Below are 16,017 nucleotides of genomic sequence, written 5' to 3'. Positions count from 1 at the left end.
ATTTGATCCTTGTGCTTTCAATAAGTAGTGCTGGCTAGAGTAATGTAACAACTGATCTTAGTTGCTAAAAACAGTAAAAACACCAAAGAGATCCTTTACCTTTTACCTTCCGTAGTGAACTTTTACCAGAGAAAACTGGATTGTTCATGTCGATAAAAATTAAAACATCACTTCATACATAAAATTGAATATGAAAACATTATTTAAGTACTATCTAAGTTCATCTAAGTTGTTCACGAGAACTAAATTTATTGATAGCTCACATTTTAACCAGCTCTTCATTGTCAGCTGTAGCTATTTGGCTTAAGAAGGTCGTCTCCAGAGTTTTGATTTCTTGTTTCACCAAGTTTACACTCAGGTTCTTGTTTATCAAAGTGGCTGTAAGCCCCAGCACACGGGGCTGATCGTTGACAGGCACGTCTTTAAACCGTTGCATGATCTGAAATAATGGTATAAATTTATCAACTAACCTTACTGAATTTTTCCCATAGCCCTGATGCACAATTTAATCTCATAGCTCCAAAAGTCTACTATGTTCTATAGTTCCAAATACGTTCAGACATTTTGGCAGACTAATAAATTCTTTCGGACTACAGATAATTTTTTTTAAATTTATTCGCTTGGGAATTTAAACGTTTAAAACTCTATAGTTAATGTGATTTGTCCTAGAGCTCCAATGAATGACTGCTGCTTCTCAAGCGTCACCTATAAATGGCTGGACCACGACACTAAAACCTACGGGGACAGTGTAGGAGTCAAAACATCCACTGTCGCCTGCATAGATATGTGCCAAACAGTAACATAGTGGAACAGTTGCAGCCAATTCCATGGATGCCGCAGAACCCGTTCCAAACACAGTTTCATGTGCTGCTATTATTCTGGTGAGCAGAGTTAACAATTGTAGCAGAGTTGTAATTGGAAAAATCACTGTAGGGCATGGCGGTGTTTGTGCCACAACACACAATTTACAGGGTTTGATGGAGACGAGTTGTCAGACATATCTAATCATAATCACCAATACTACGTACTCACCTGTCTCATCGGGTGATCTACTACAGCGTGATGGCATTCGTCAAACACCAAGACAGCAACGTCTTTCAACGTTATTAAACTCCCCAGCAACAGATTCAGAAAAATTTGAGCTGTCATGACGAGAATCTAAAAAAAAAACCTAAAATTACAAACACTACTGTAAACATAATTTCTCACTTTAATTTTTAAATACATTGGATTTGTTACGATGCAAATAAAATTGACTTAAATGGCCTATATATTTATCATTTATTGAATTAAAACTTGGTATAAAACAGCTATTTATAGAATCTAAAATTGTTTTGAGACACATGCTTTGGGCCCCAAAGCTGAACTACAGACAGGCAACAGTGCAAAATTGTCAAAAAGACGGTGAGGGCTGCAGAGAGTCCAGACTGCTCGACTGGTTGTTTTTAATAACTTTTTTTTATTATTTGTTTTTACAGAAAAAGTAAGTGCCAAATGACACTTTCTCAAACTTAACCTGAACAAGTTTCTGCAGAAAACTACATAACAAGGTGGTAAAATTGTTTTTTGCAGAAAATATTTCTGTAGAAAGTCAAACACTTTATTTTCTAATGAAAAATTCTCCATTCCGAAAACAGTAATGCTACAAAACATTATGCATTACAATTAAACAAAATATGCGACATCAACATTTGGAACATCGATCGTTTAATGTTTTACTTACCAAAGCGATTCAATGTAGGCTAATAACAGTAGGTAGGCGTATTCGAACCGATACAAGCATTTAAAAACTTTTTTATTTCAAAAAATTCATTCAAACTATCACACACACACAGTTCATTTACACGCAGCTTGGCCCAAGTAAGCCCACTAAAAATTTTTCCAAGTCCGTTGCAGAAAGTACAAAAACGTTCTGCTATGGGTTCTTGAGTTTATTTGACATTGAAATTCGTATTTTGGCCCCTGGACTATTTTGTTAAGACAAAAATAGGTTTTAATTACCTCTACATTAATACATTGGTTTGAATTGGTTTTGTGAACAGAGATGCCTCTGTCATATGTAAAACCTAATTTTGCCTTTAGGACTTCTAAATAAGAGAAAAAAGTAACCTTAGCCAAAATCTTAGACCTACTCAAGAATATAATTTCGTTGATTTTTATTAGAACTGTAGCCGAATAAATTTAAAGTTGGGTTATTAGTTAGTATTTTGTTTACTTCACAATGATACATGGATCATACTAGGGAATTAATTCGATCGGCCACCGGATGAATATATCTATAATTTATACATATTTTGGTAATAACTAGAGCTAAGCTATGTGCCGATTTTAAATGCAAGGATTTAAAATGCGCGCCAGGCAATGGACAAGTCAGTCCAACATGACGCAACGCGGATGAATACGATCAGGGAACGACTCCACTTTGTGCCGTCTTCTCGTCACTCGGAGTTGCGCCATTGATGAAAGAGGTCGCCATGTCACCGGTGTGGGGTAATTTTATTAATATCTTAATTCGTGGCTAGGAAATTCGCGTTCGGGCGAAAATTGTACATGCATCAAATGATCGCAATTGTCAAAATTTCACCCAATTGCAATTGGGGGTGTGTTTTATTAGTATTAAGTGAGACAGTTGAGATGCCGGATTGATTGTTCGCGTTCGTGATGAAAATTAGTACATGTCAGTTTCTAACGAATCGTAGATCATCGTGACGGTATTTTCAATTGTATCAATAAACGCCAGCTCGAAAAACAAGAATTAATAAGCTTTACACCGGAAAAAAACGTGTCGTGAAATTTCACTCGGTCAGACAAACAGCTACGAGTCAGTTTTTAAATGTTCCGTCCGTGTGAATCTTCGTCAGTGTGAATGTAAATGTGTCGACATGTGTACGTAAGTAAATGTTCTGTGTTATTTGTGTTTTAGAATTCATATAGTTATGCCAATCTGCCATTTTTTCACATGTGTATTCAATTTTTACCAGTTAGAAATCATGTCTCAGTTGGTCCGAATATTTCATGTTTCATTTGGCATGTCGACGCACATGGTCACAAATTCAGTAAAAAAAATGTTTCATTAGATTTTGTCATGTTATACAAAGAATTTAGGTTTCAATAGTAATTCTAGTCAATGGAAAATTATTTATTAAATTGAATTGAAATAGCCTGTTAATTTTAAGAGGAATGATTATCTGTGATATATTATTATTTTGTGTTCTACGTAAAGGTCAAATTCTATCATCGTCAGTATTACTATTTATAACATTTTGTATTTCATATATTGTAACAATTTTGAACTGAGTATCACATTTTTAAATCAGAGAGCATTTGATTGTGTAACAAATTCAGTCATCAAATCACGACATTGTCTCGGTTGAAGGGTAGTGTTGCAGTAAAGGCTATGAGGATAGGCTTCCATTAACGCCATAAACATCATTTTATTATTAACATTAACATAAATTAAATAATCGACTCAGTAGTCAATTAGGCCCAGTTTGCCATTGAGCAATAAGGTGCGAGTCATTCACAGATCCACTAATAATCCCTCTTGCATCGATAAATCAGCTGGCCAGTTCTTGATAAAATATTATTTGGGAAGCCTGGTAGCCAAAAAATAAATTAAATAAAGTAACCTAGGTTCCCGAGATTCTGCATCAAAATCATCGAAAGCAAAAAATCACAATCAATTCTCTCCCTTGTTGGTTTTGGAAGTATTAATAAGAATAAATATCCATTTCTGTATTGCTGTGTAACTGAGTATTAATATTTTGAATCTGTTCAATATGTGAAGGTTATTTTTCAATGATTCTATTAATTTTCCTGTGTTCGTCACATATCAAGGTAATCGGCTTAGCCAAAGATTGCAATAGAATACAAAGCATCAATAATCATTACATGAACTAATGCATCTTGATTTAAATCAGTGTATGAAATATTGGTATTTACAGCTATCATACTGCAGAATCAATACAATAAATAACAGAATTTCAACAAAGACAGCATTTTGCATTCAGAGTATTGGTTTACATTATATTATACTAGCAGAGTACCCGTCCTTCGTACAGGGTTGGAATATAAGTATAAAATGCTTATTGCAGTTATACTCAAGCTTTGCGTTTGCAATAAGGGAGGACACAGTTTGATAAAAATTGCTTTTTTAAATTTACAGTATTCTATAGTATTACACATCTACCATAGGGTATTTACTCAGGGGAGGTATAGAAGAGGCTACGATGACAGCTGTGGGCTTCTTATTAGCTGAGGGAACGCCATGACCGTAACAAAACGGTCGGTAGCCATCGGCCTCGGTGGTCTAATGGTTAGCGTGCCGGGCTGATATACTGTAGGTCCCGGGTTCGAATCCTGCTGGTAGCATTAACTTTTTGTCCAAGATTTTTTTATTATCAGCAAGTTTGGTTGGTTTGGTTAGGTTATTACAGTTTAATTTTATTATTAAGCCATTATAAAATTTTAATTGAGCAAATTCTAGTTTTATTTAATAAACAGAATTATTTTTCCGATTACTAAACTTTTGTTATATTATTTCTTTATCAGCAAGTTTGGTTAGTTCGGTTAGGTTATGATAGTTTAATTTTATAATTAAAAAATAATAAAATTGAATTTGAGATATTTATAATTTTATTTTATGAACAGAACTATTTTCGCGATTAGTAAACCTTCATTGCCAAAGTGCTCTCTACTACAGCGCTGTTCACGGAGGAATTTTGAACTAAATGCCTCATTCGTACCTCCCCTAAGTCAGACCCCTACCATAGCCATGTTCAACCACTTCACCTAAACAATAGAAAAAAATAAATTATCAACAATTCGCAAAATATCACAAATTATTCATGAAATGAAAAACAAACATAACTGTAAACAATCCTACTTTGACAGTTCTCATTGCGAATCACAGTTTTTTGTTGCTGCTTAGTTTAAATTAGCTGTTTTCGTTTTCATAAATGCAAAAAAAATATAGTGATGCACCCTGTTGGTAAATCTTATAACTTTTTAATGCTTTTCCATATCATAGGACCAACTTTTTTAGTTGAAACAGCTGACTAAATTCTTTAATTGCCCTTTAAATATGAATACTCATAAGGTTATCATGGGGAATTACAGAGCCACTGGGGCGGAGCCCGAAAGGATTTTTGAGATAAGAATATGCCTATATGTTAATCGGGAATGTAAGCTATCATCATGCCAAATTTCAGCCCACACCCCACCAGGGGGCAACTTTTTGGTTTACTCACACCTCTATGGAATAGCGAAATTATCTATAAGTATAAAAGAGGATGTTTGTATATATATTTGGCAGTGATAAACTCAGACACCGCTGAACCGATTGCCACGAAACTTGGTACATACGTGTAGAATTTTATGGAATAGGTTTATACATCATCAATTTCGTGATCCGTCCAATCGGCTCTGCCCCAGTGGCTCTGGAGTTTCCCATGTTAACCTTAAGAGAAATGGAATTAATGAATCTTAACAGCTGTTTTAATTAAACAAGTTGGTTCTGTTCTATGATGTTCAATAGCATTAAAGTTACAAGGATTACCAACAGGGTGCAGCACCATTATTTCTTTTACATTTATGACAACAGCTAATTTGCAACCAAAAGGTGAGTGAGCATAGCGAACAAACTTCAACCTGGAGGCGAGTTAGCGTAGTGAACGAGCTAACCTGAAGGCAAGTAAGCGCAGCGAACGAGCTCCAACCCAAAGGTGAGTGAGCGTAGCGAACGAGCTCCAACCTAAAAGTGAGTGAGCGTAGCGAACAAACTTCAACCAGGACGTGATTGAGCCATGCGAATGAGATAATCTTGAAAATCAAGAAGTTAAACGGGGCAAAGCCCGCGAGTTACAGCTAGTATTACATACAGGTGTGAGTTATTGTTTGAAGAAATGAAGTGGTGATATTAAAGTAAAGAATCTTTTATTTTTATTTACAAAAGAATATAGCAAATATTCTTTTTATTTTTCCTTACAGCTATTAGCCTTGATATAAGTTTCCAGAAATAATTGGTATTAATGTTTAACTTCCTAATTTGGTTGATATATTATCTCTGGGTGTACAAAATATCCTAACATTAAAACCAATTCTCAAATAAAAAAAAAAAAATAAATAAATAAAAAAAACACTTGAGAAAACAATACTAACTAAAAATACAAAACTCAAAATAAATCACTGATAAAAATAACCCAGAGTAAAAAGTTTTTGAATAAAATTAGCTAATTAATAAACATTTTAATTTTACTTACTCCGTGTTGTTCAAGCTCAGAGTCCCATTTTTCTTTATCCCAAAAGTCAACACCCATATATCCACAGTAGCCCTTGGCTGCGAACGGGGTTTTATTTTCAATCTGTTGCTGTTGCTGTTGAACTAACGCAACAGTGTTTACTAAAAAGAAGGCTCTCTTGCCACCTTCGCCAACTTTCCTATTTTGAAAAACAACAAATTAGAAAAATAAAGTAAATTTAGGCTAATATAAACTTTGTAAATTTAAAATATTTTGAACAAACTTTACAGGATCTCAATTCTTGTAGGCTACCATTGTTTTGAGTAGCTTCGGATGGACTTAACCCTTTGAGTGCTAGGCCAATAATTTGTATTTAGTAAGGGTTTTTTGTTTGCTTTTTAATTCCATTACCTGTTGTTGAATTGTAACTGTATTGTTCTCACTATTTATTAATCAGACTAATTTGGAATAGGCTAATAGGAAGTCAAAAACAAATAAACAAAGAAAGTCTTTGTATTTGCGGTAAACAATCAATAAAACTGTGTTTTCATTGTAAATTTCCAAGTTTTCTTATAAATATAATGTTCTGATAGCATTATTTAAAACCCAAATCTCATAAAATCAAAAGACATCTTCTTTACAACGTAATATTGAATTAAAACTTGATTTAATTTGATAAAGTTATTATAATATAGGCTACTTTTTAGAAAAAAAACCTGTTTGTCAGTAAAGCCTCAGTAACACCATTTATTCTTAAATCAGTGACCATTTAGTTTTACTGTTGTGGTTCAGCTGAAAAAAAATGTGATCGAAACAGTCTGTGACTAACTTGTGCTGCTACCTAGTAACACATTGAACAATTAGGTTGTAGTGCCGTCGGTAATGCCATCTGTTAGCAATTGTTAACGTCAGCTAAATGACAGCTTTTATAGCCTATTCTCCAAGCACAGAATAAGGCTAGGGTGTATGTCGCTTGGCCAGTGGAATTAGGCAGTTTGTTCAGGTTAGATTCCCGTCCTGTGAGGCAAATAATTGGTGGCCTGTGTGTTTGAAGCAATATACGACAACCACTGGGACATAGTTAGGTGTTCATAATCCTTGGTTTAAACATTCAACTCGAATCATCGGATGTTAAGTGTATCCTATAAACATGCAGGTCACCATTGGCTGATTTGTTACTTTTTGTTAAAATAACCTTCCTCTCTTTATCCCTTAGAGATTTTAGTGAACAATAACTTAGAGATTTTAGTGATATAACTTATAGTTGTATAGCACTCAAAGGGTTTTAACGGTTAGTTTAATATGCAAAGCCATTGAAGGTAGCAAAAAATTACCATACATGTAGAAATTATTAAGTTGATTAAGTAAAAACTGTTGTGCCTTCAATAAATTTCCTTCCAAATTAAAAACAATTATTCTTACAGATTTTATCAATCCTCTTGTGATGTTCTTCAAGTATATTAGGCCTACCGGTACTGATAAAGACTTATCTGTTGCTTACACCTATTGAGATCTTTATAATACAACCTCTTCTTTTAGAAAAATACAGTTAGTTAAATTAGACTACTTACTTGGAACCACAATCGTTCTGCTTTAAAAAATGCAACATGACCATAATTGAGATGAATGTTTTGCCGCTTCCAGTAGGAAGAAATATGATTTTATTCCTTTCAATGACCATATCGGCAAGCTGCACTTGATAGTCTCGCGCTGCGAATTCATCTTTTTTGTCTTCGGTTTCTTCTGTGTCTGCCATTTTCAATATTTAGCTATTACTATTTTGCTATTTCCTGGAAAATAATACGGTACCTTAAATTTTGTTTTGTAGAATAACAAATAACAAGTTAATGGGGAACTGATGATCACAAACTAATGGAACAGTAAGTAGATAAAGTAGCGTCTATCAAATGACATGATCACGAGAAATGATGATGATGTTTCTCTGACTGCGGGAGACAATGATCATATCTATACAGCAGTGGGGTGTACAAGAATAATGTATTCAACATTTTGCCACAATTGTGGAAAACAATGTTTCCACGACCGAGAGAGAGACGATGATCATGTCTACACTTCAATGGGGACGATGATCATGTCTACACCATCGATATATAACAAACATGGATCGCGCGCTGCATGTGTTGCTTGAGCTGAAACGCGGTCCGGCGCTGTCAGACACCCCCCACCACTTTACGGGCAGCCTATGCACTGCCATTACTGTCAGTATAGCTGTACAGCGGAAGTGCGTGGCTTTATTTTTCCGTAGTAGTATTTCTTCAATGTGATGTACTTTGATCATGACAGAATCGTATTCTGCATTCAATTGTACAAGCAGACATAAGACATAAGACATAAGAAATATTTTATTTACACAATACGTTCTTTATAAAGTACATTTCATACATAAGAACAGGTGTTTCGTCATAGTGATGTATTTTATAGTAAAATTAATAGTTAAAATAATTAAAATAAACTCATGTAGGATATCAGAGAATTTTTATCTACATTATAGGGTTCTCCAAAAATTCGTCAAGTGAATAGTAGGCTTTCTCAATTATTTTATCTTTTATTTTATCTTTGAATTGAGTAGCATTTAAATTTTTAAGATACAGGGGTAATTCATTGTACAATCTAAGTCCCATATATTGAGGGCTGTTCCTAAAAGTCGTCAATTTGTGATGTGGTAATCTGAAATTATATTTATTCCTTGTATTATAATTATGTGTAAATTTGACTACATCTGACAAATTTTCCTTAGTGTTATGTATCCAATTTAGAATTTCATTTAAGTATAATCCAAAAATGGTGTGAATTCTAAGATTTTTAAACAGGTTTTTAAATGATTTTCTCCTTCTTGATTTGGTTAAGATTCTAATAATTTTTTTCTGTAAAATTAGTAGGGATTTGACTTCTGTTGACACTCCCCACAGTATGATTCCATACCTCAAGATGGATTCAACGTATCCATAGTAAACTGTGATACATGTATCCTGAGGTACACAGTTTATCAGGTGAAAGAAAGCAAAAGAAATAGATCTTAGTTTGCCTTTCATCTTATCTATGTGAATCTTCCAATTAATATTAGTATCAAGCAATACACCCAAAAATCTATGAGATTCTACTAAATTTGGAATTTTATCAAGAATTACATTGTTTTTAAAAGAAAATTTAATTATATGAGTTTTGTCAATATTCAGCTTTAAACCATTATCTGTAAACCAAATTTTCATACAATCCAAAGTGTTTTCTATTGATACAATTAAGTTATTTACTGAATCCTCTCTTATGATTGCTGTTGTATCATCAGCAAATAAGATTAAATCTCTGCCAATAGCTTTTGGAAGGTCATTAATAAAGATCAGGAAAAAAAGAGGGCCCAATATTGACCCTTGAGGTACACCATAATTAGATAAATTCCAGTTTGACATATGTTTCACACCGTTTTTGGTCACTATTGTTCTATACTTTCTGTTCTGTAAATAAGAGTCTAATAAAGAAAAACTTTTACCCTTTATACCGTAGTCTTTTAATTTAGAAAGCAAAATTGAATGATCCACACAATCAAAGGCTTTAGACAGGTCACAGAAAACACCAGCAGTAGTTTCAGACCTGTCCAAAGCCTTTGTAACATCATTGATAAATTCAATCAGTGCACTGTTTGTGCTGAATGTCTTTCTAAACCCAAACTGGTTTTCATAAAACAAATCATTGCTGTTAAAATAGTTTACTAGCCGGAAATTGATAACTTTTTCAAATATCTTTGAAAAATTACTTAAAACAGATATTGGGCGGTAGTTATTTATATCGGTTCTAGCCCCTTTTTTGTATATCGGAGTAATATGAGAGTATTTCAATTTTTCCGGGAAAATACCACATTCAAAACATTTATTAATTATATCTGAGAGGGGTTCAGCAATTTTATTTGCTACTGCTTTGATGAGTGAAATGGGAACTTCATCCCAACCCACCGATGTCTTATTTTTCAAAGAAAATATTATTTTTAAAATTTCATTTTTGTTGGTTGGTTCAAAGTTGTACAGTGAACACCCCTTTATATCCACAGATATTTTCATATTTGGATGGACACCCTTTACAATAGGATTTGGCAAGTTTAAGCTATTAACAACATTCAAAAAAAAAGAATTAAAAGTTTTGGCAACAACATTTTGGTCTTCAATTAATTCATTATTAGAGACTTTTAATGAAATATGATTGCCACAACTATCCTCTTTTCTAATGCCTAATTCGTTATTTACAACTTTCCACATAGCTTTTGGTTTATTTAATGCATTATTTATATATTTGCTGTTAGAAATTTTTTTAGAACTGTTTACAACTTTACGAAATATCTTTTTATAAGACTTTACATAGTTAAGAAAAATTGGGTCTGTACTGGTTTTGGCTTGCCAATGCAACTCACGCTTTCTTTTGCTAGAAACCTTGATACCTGTTGTTACCCAATCCAATATAACAGTTTTTATCTTAGATTTCTTTTTTACAGCCTTTAGTGGGAAATAATGATTCAACTGCCCTATAAAATAACTCAAAAAATGGTTATAACTATCATTAACATTACAATTATCCAAACATAATTGACTTTTGTCAATTTCAAAAGTTTTTACATATTCGTTCATAGCATTTTCACTAAAAGTTCTTTTATACATAACCTTTTTGTTGTTGTCTTTTATCAGTTTGTTAGGTAGATTTATAAACAGTGCATTATGGTCAGATACACAAAGACCAATATTATATTTACAGATAACCTTGAGTTTTGTTTGAGTCGCAATGTTATCAATGCAAGTGCGAGAGTTACCTGATATTCTTGTTGGTTCATTGAAGTTAAGATTAAATCCATTACATTCAATAATATCATAGAATTTTGAAATTAAGTTGTTACTTTTGAGAATATCTATATTGAAATCAGAGGCCAGTATGATAGATTTAGTTTTGTTTTCATTTTTTAATTGATTCATTAAAAGTTCTAGTTTAGTGAGGAAAAGCTTTCTTATGTTATATTCTGGAACTGTATAAATTGATACCACTAGTAAATTCATTTCCACAATTTCAACAAATGAACCTTCAAAAATGAAATCCTCATTTAATACTTCCAGGTCTGCTCTTGTTTTAAAGTTAAATTCTTTATGCACTAATATACAAGAACCTCCTCTTTTTTTATTATTTTTTCTTATAAACACATTTCCCAAATTAAAATTATCAAAGGTGTTAAAAATATTAAATGAGTCCTCATTGATCCAATGCTCATTTAGTGCAAAAATCTTAATTTTACGTCCAAACTGTGATAGAAACATATTTAAATCAGCCACTTTACCTGGATTTAAGCCTTGAATGTTCATATGCATAAACACATCATGAACTGATCTCCGAAGTTTCAATAAAGAATTCTCATTGTTAAAAGTACTTTCTACCCTACTACAAAAAATATTATTTACAATAGATGTCTGAAAATAGTGAGTTGTATTACTATTTACATTGGATCCAATAATTGGCTGATTTTTGAGTTTAAAGATGAGGGCACCTCATTCTGATTTTGACCAACATCAGCACTCACAACAGAAGCCATAGCACAGACACTTGCATCTGGGTAAGGTAAACCATTGCACTGCTCTGCTACATTCATCACTTTCACTGATGAGCTTGATCTTGATTCCTCACAGCTGGACTCTAGATGATCTGGAGCAACTCCATGGTTAAGGAGATTCTGTTGTAGGGCTGGGCTGGAACAATTCTTTCCTTCTTGTAGATTTTTCTTCAGGGTTGAGAGGTGTACATCCGTAGTCTCCTGGGAAAGCGAACATGAGGGTTGAGTGGCATCACTGTACTCTGCAGCAATAGATGATTGCAGCTTCTCGAAGAAGTCAGAGTGGGAAAGCCCCCTCCACAGTCTTCTCCTTGCAGCTGGCTGTTCATGCGATATGATGTAGACTGTTGCCTTTGTTGAAAATGTACAATATTCTTCACAAAGTGTTCTATTTCTATACAGTCACGAACACATCCCATTGCCGAACAGATGAGGGTCTTCAGATTTTTGTTTTTAAAATCTTCCTTTAGTTGTTCAAAGGCCTCATCATATTCTTGACTTGATGGTTTCCCATTATAATCTTTTTTGGTAACTAGACTGTAGATATTGGCGCCGCTCTCCACAACTTGCAAGGTTAATCTTGTATTAATGTAGTCTGTTTTTTAGGTCTCCCAAACTTATTTTTGAAAGCTACAGCTACACCAGCCGACATATTTCTGTTGCAGTGAAGATCGCCTGAAATGGTGTGGGCAAATGCCACCGTTGAGTCATTTTCAAATTTACTGAACATATTCCCCATGCTGGTTTTCATGACATTGATGTTGAGTGGCCTTATGTGTAACAGTTGGTGGTTTCTCACTGGGTGTTGGATTAAGTACATCTCTAATCATGCAAGCTATCCTTTTTTTCCCAGACCTATTAAAATGAAGGCCATGCCTAGTATAATGATCACGGGATAACTCATTTATTGGCAAGAAGGCTGCATGATTGAATTTGTCTACTAAATTTTTAATGTCCATGTTGAGGTAGCTTATTCGATTATTTACAGCAGGATTATGGTGTCTGTAAGGTAGATCTGCAACAATTATTTTTGTGTGTGAAGTTTGATTAAGAACTTTCTCAATCATAGCTTGATGATTTTTTTCAGCCTGACTTATCTCATCATTAGATCCACCAAGCATAATCAAAGTATCAGACTTGGTAAAGTGCTTCGTTAGTCCTTTGATATCCCTGACAACTTCTGAAAGGATGGCATTTGGTTTAAAAATGCAGCTGATATTTAAATCACTTTTGGGCCAGACACTGTTAAGTTCAGAAACTACATGCCTTCCATGGCTGTCTGCTACAATTAGAACTTTATTTCTAGTGTCCGGGGGACTAGTCAAAGGTGTAATTGGGGATTTTAAAGACGAGGGAACAAACACTTTTACACCGGCTTCTTTCTTTCTGTGTGAAGATGTCAATTGTGTCTTCAAATTAATGTTTTCCTGTTCTAGATCCTGCATCTGTTTATTAAGAGATGCGATGTTTCCTTTAACTTTGATCTCCCTCATCATTGACAGCAAGGTATTCTTTTCCGTTGTCAATTGATTATTCAGGACGTATGCAATATATGATCGTACTGTTTTTTTTAGCAGAAGAAGTAAGAACAGTTCAATTTCGTACGAAAGAAAATCTCATACATACGAGTGCATAGAGTGCATAGTGCATTATTGAAAAATGTACTTACAGACTTTGAAAACTTGTTTTTTAAGATACTTTGTTTTAGCAAAGCAAAATAAGCAACCTTAGCAGCTGAAAAATGCAAAGGTAGGCATTAGGCAAAAGTTAACAAAACTTGTTTAGTTTAGCAACGTTTGATGTTTTGTACATGAGTGATTTTTAGTTTTGGTGTATATACAGGGTGTCCCGTAAGTAAACAGCCAAACTCCGGGAAATATTTCTATGGGTCAAAATAAAGAGAAAATCAAGAATAACATTTTTTCCAAAATCGCTTCCTTAACCAGGTCCCATTTTACAACTAAATATCTTAATATTTCAGTTATTTCTTATTCGATCTTTTTAAACTTTGTATTGTTTGATAGGGAATTAAAAATGCTAAATAAAAGTGTCTTGACATTTCTTTTTAACATTAGCCGTTTTTGAGCAATTTAGGCTAATTAAAATGGCTGCCATTTTGAAATTTTAAGTTTAATCAACATGAATTTTTTTTCAAACATTGGCTTTTGCTACCATAACCTACATACCAAGTTTTATAAAAATGGGTAAAAAATTTAAAAAATAAAAATGTATATATGTAAAATACAAAATGGCGGATATCTGGTTAACAAAGTGATTTTGGGAAAAATGTTATTCTTGATTTTCTCTTTATTTTGACCCATATATATATGGCCCATATTTATATTTCCCGGAGTTTGGCTGTTTACTTACAGAACACCCTGTAGGCCTATATGAAATCGTTTTGTTAAGCAAGATATTTTCCTGAATTTATGTGCAAATTAAATTTGTTCTAGCAAAGCAAACAAATAAACCTTAGCATAGGCCTACATGTAAATTCAAAGGTTGGCATTATAGGAAGAAATTAACAAAACATGCTTTCTGTTTAGCATCGTATGATGTTGTTTTGAACGTGTGTCCTTATGTCGTTGTGTTGTTTCTTTATGATATTGTTTTATTAAGAAATGTATTTTCATGAATTGAGTGTACAAATTAAATTATAAATACATAGGCCTACTCTTTAATCGTTTAATCGTCTTTAATTGTTCCTATTTCCCCTGTTCTTATAATTTAGTCAGCAAAACTGTTCCAAAAACTGTTTTACATTATTGGAGTTTTTATCAAAATATATTTATTATTTTTCAACAAACAAAATCAATTTAACTTACACAATTAACGGTTAATACTGTAAAATATAGATAACGAATGTTAAACGATGCAATCACATGTGCTGTTAGGTGTTATTCAAGTGTAAAATAACATTGCATTAAATGACGGCGCTGCAGGTATGCCCGTAAAGTGGTGGGGGGAGCTGTCTGTAGCCAGACCGCACAGCTGCTACTCAGCGCGCGATCCATTGTGTTTATATATCGATGGTCTACACTTCAATGGGGGCTATATTTAACATTTTGAAGCGATGCTGGGAAACGAGAATGGTTACTGTGAATTGTGGAAGACGATTATGATATCTATAAGACCGCAAAAGATGTGCAAAATTTTCCCATGAAAGTGAAAATAGATAAGGACCATGGGGGAGGTTTTGGATTTAGCCACGATCATGGCTTCTGCCTTCTTTAATAAAGATTCTTATTATCTGTAGTTTTAAGTTTTGAAATTCTTTCAAACTGTTTTCTGTAAATTCTCTGTTGTTTCATCGAAACCAGATAGATTTTTACTCTAGTTATCGTACTAATGGACACACACGTACTATATATACCTATATATAATAATATAGGGTACACGTACACATGGTGTTTTTGGCCTATGGGAACCTAAAAACATAAAACTAAATCAGTCCCAGAACAAGGTCCTACCATGAGACCTGACAGTAACTTAACGGCGAATGGCTATATGAGAAATTCGCTAAATACAATTTCAACCAGGATCACTTGACAGATACAGGTAATTTAAACTTTTTATTGCAAATTATTACAATGAAACACAGATGTGAGAGTTAAACTATTTAGGTATGACAATAAGATTTTTTACCAAGAGGTTGGCAGCTTCTTTAAACCACATGGGCCTTATGCCTGCGTTATAAGTGTGAAACAAAGGGTTGAACCGGTACCTATAGTATAGCATCTCGGTTTCCCCTGTCAGGAACTGATGAGAACCTCTTTAGAGAAGGAGTGGGGGGCATGGCGTGACGTCACTCTACTCATTAGGGATCACCATTACCGTAACGAGACGATATGATTCGATCGGTGATTGTGGTAGTTGATAGCGTCTCAGACTCACAATCTAGAGGACCCCAGTTCGGATCCCGCCCGCGATACTAACTTTTTGTCCAAGGCTTTGCTTGGATTGCGAATCTTTAGTTAGAATTTGAGGCATTTAGGCCTATAATTCTATTTATGAACAGAACTATTTTTTTAAATTAGTAAACCTTCATTAGATTTTTACTTTAACTTACTTATTTTTTATATTATGGCAAGTTTAGTTGGTTCGGTTAGGTTATGGCAGTTTAATTTTATAATAACAAATTTTTATAATTAAAAATTAATTATAAAGTAATGGCTGAAT

The 16,017-nt window shown here is 33.7% G+C and overlaps 1 protein-coding gene across 3 annotated transcripts in view; it reads right to left on the bottom strand.

Moving 5' to 3' along the window:
• The window catches only part of LOC128991755 (endoribonuclease Dicer), a 76,838-nt gene that overhangs the window by 59,509 nt on the left and 1,312 nt on the right, over positions 1-16,017 (bottom strand). For all 3 annotated transcript variants that reach the window (XM_054414928.1, XM_054414927.1, XM_054414929.1), the window contains exons 2-5: positions 7,811-8,029; positions 6,261-6,438; positions 1,033-1,158; positions 264-439 (exon numbers count right to left, since the gene is read on the bottom strand). In XM_054414928.1, coding sequence (XP_054270903.1) covers positions 264-439; positions 1,033-1,158; positions 6,261-6,438; positions 7,811-7,995 — 665 coding nt within the window. In that variant the 5' untranslated portion in view covers positions 7,996-8,029. The remainder of the gene's footprint in view (positions 1-263; positions 440-1,032; positions 1,159-6,260; positions 6,439-7,810; positions 8,030-16,017) is intronic.

Source organism: Macrosteles quadrilineatus, unplaced genomic scaffold, assembly GCF_028750875.1.
Source record: "Macrosteles quadrilineatus isolate MER2022 unplaced genomic scaffold, UCM_ALF_1.0 Scaffold_4__1_contigs__length_99947679, whole genome shotgun sequence".
In the NCBI taxonomy this organism is placed as follows: domain Eukaryota; kingdom Metazoa; phylum Arthropoda; class Insecta; order Hemiptera; family Cicadellidae; genus Macrosteles; species Macrosteles quadrilineatus.
Note: the sequence above shows the minus strand (reverse complement) of the source record. Positions and strands in the feature narration are given on the sequence as shown.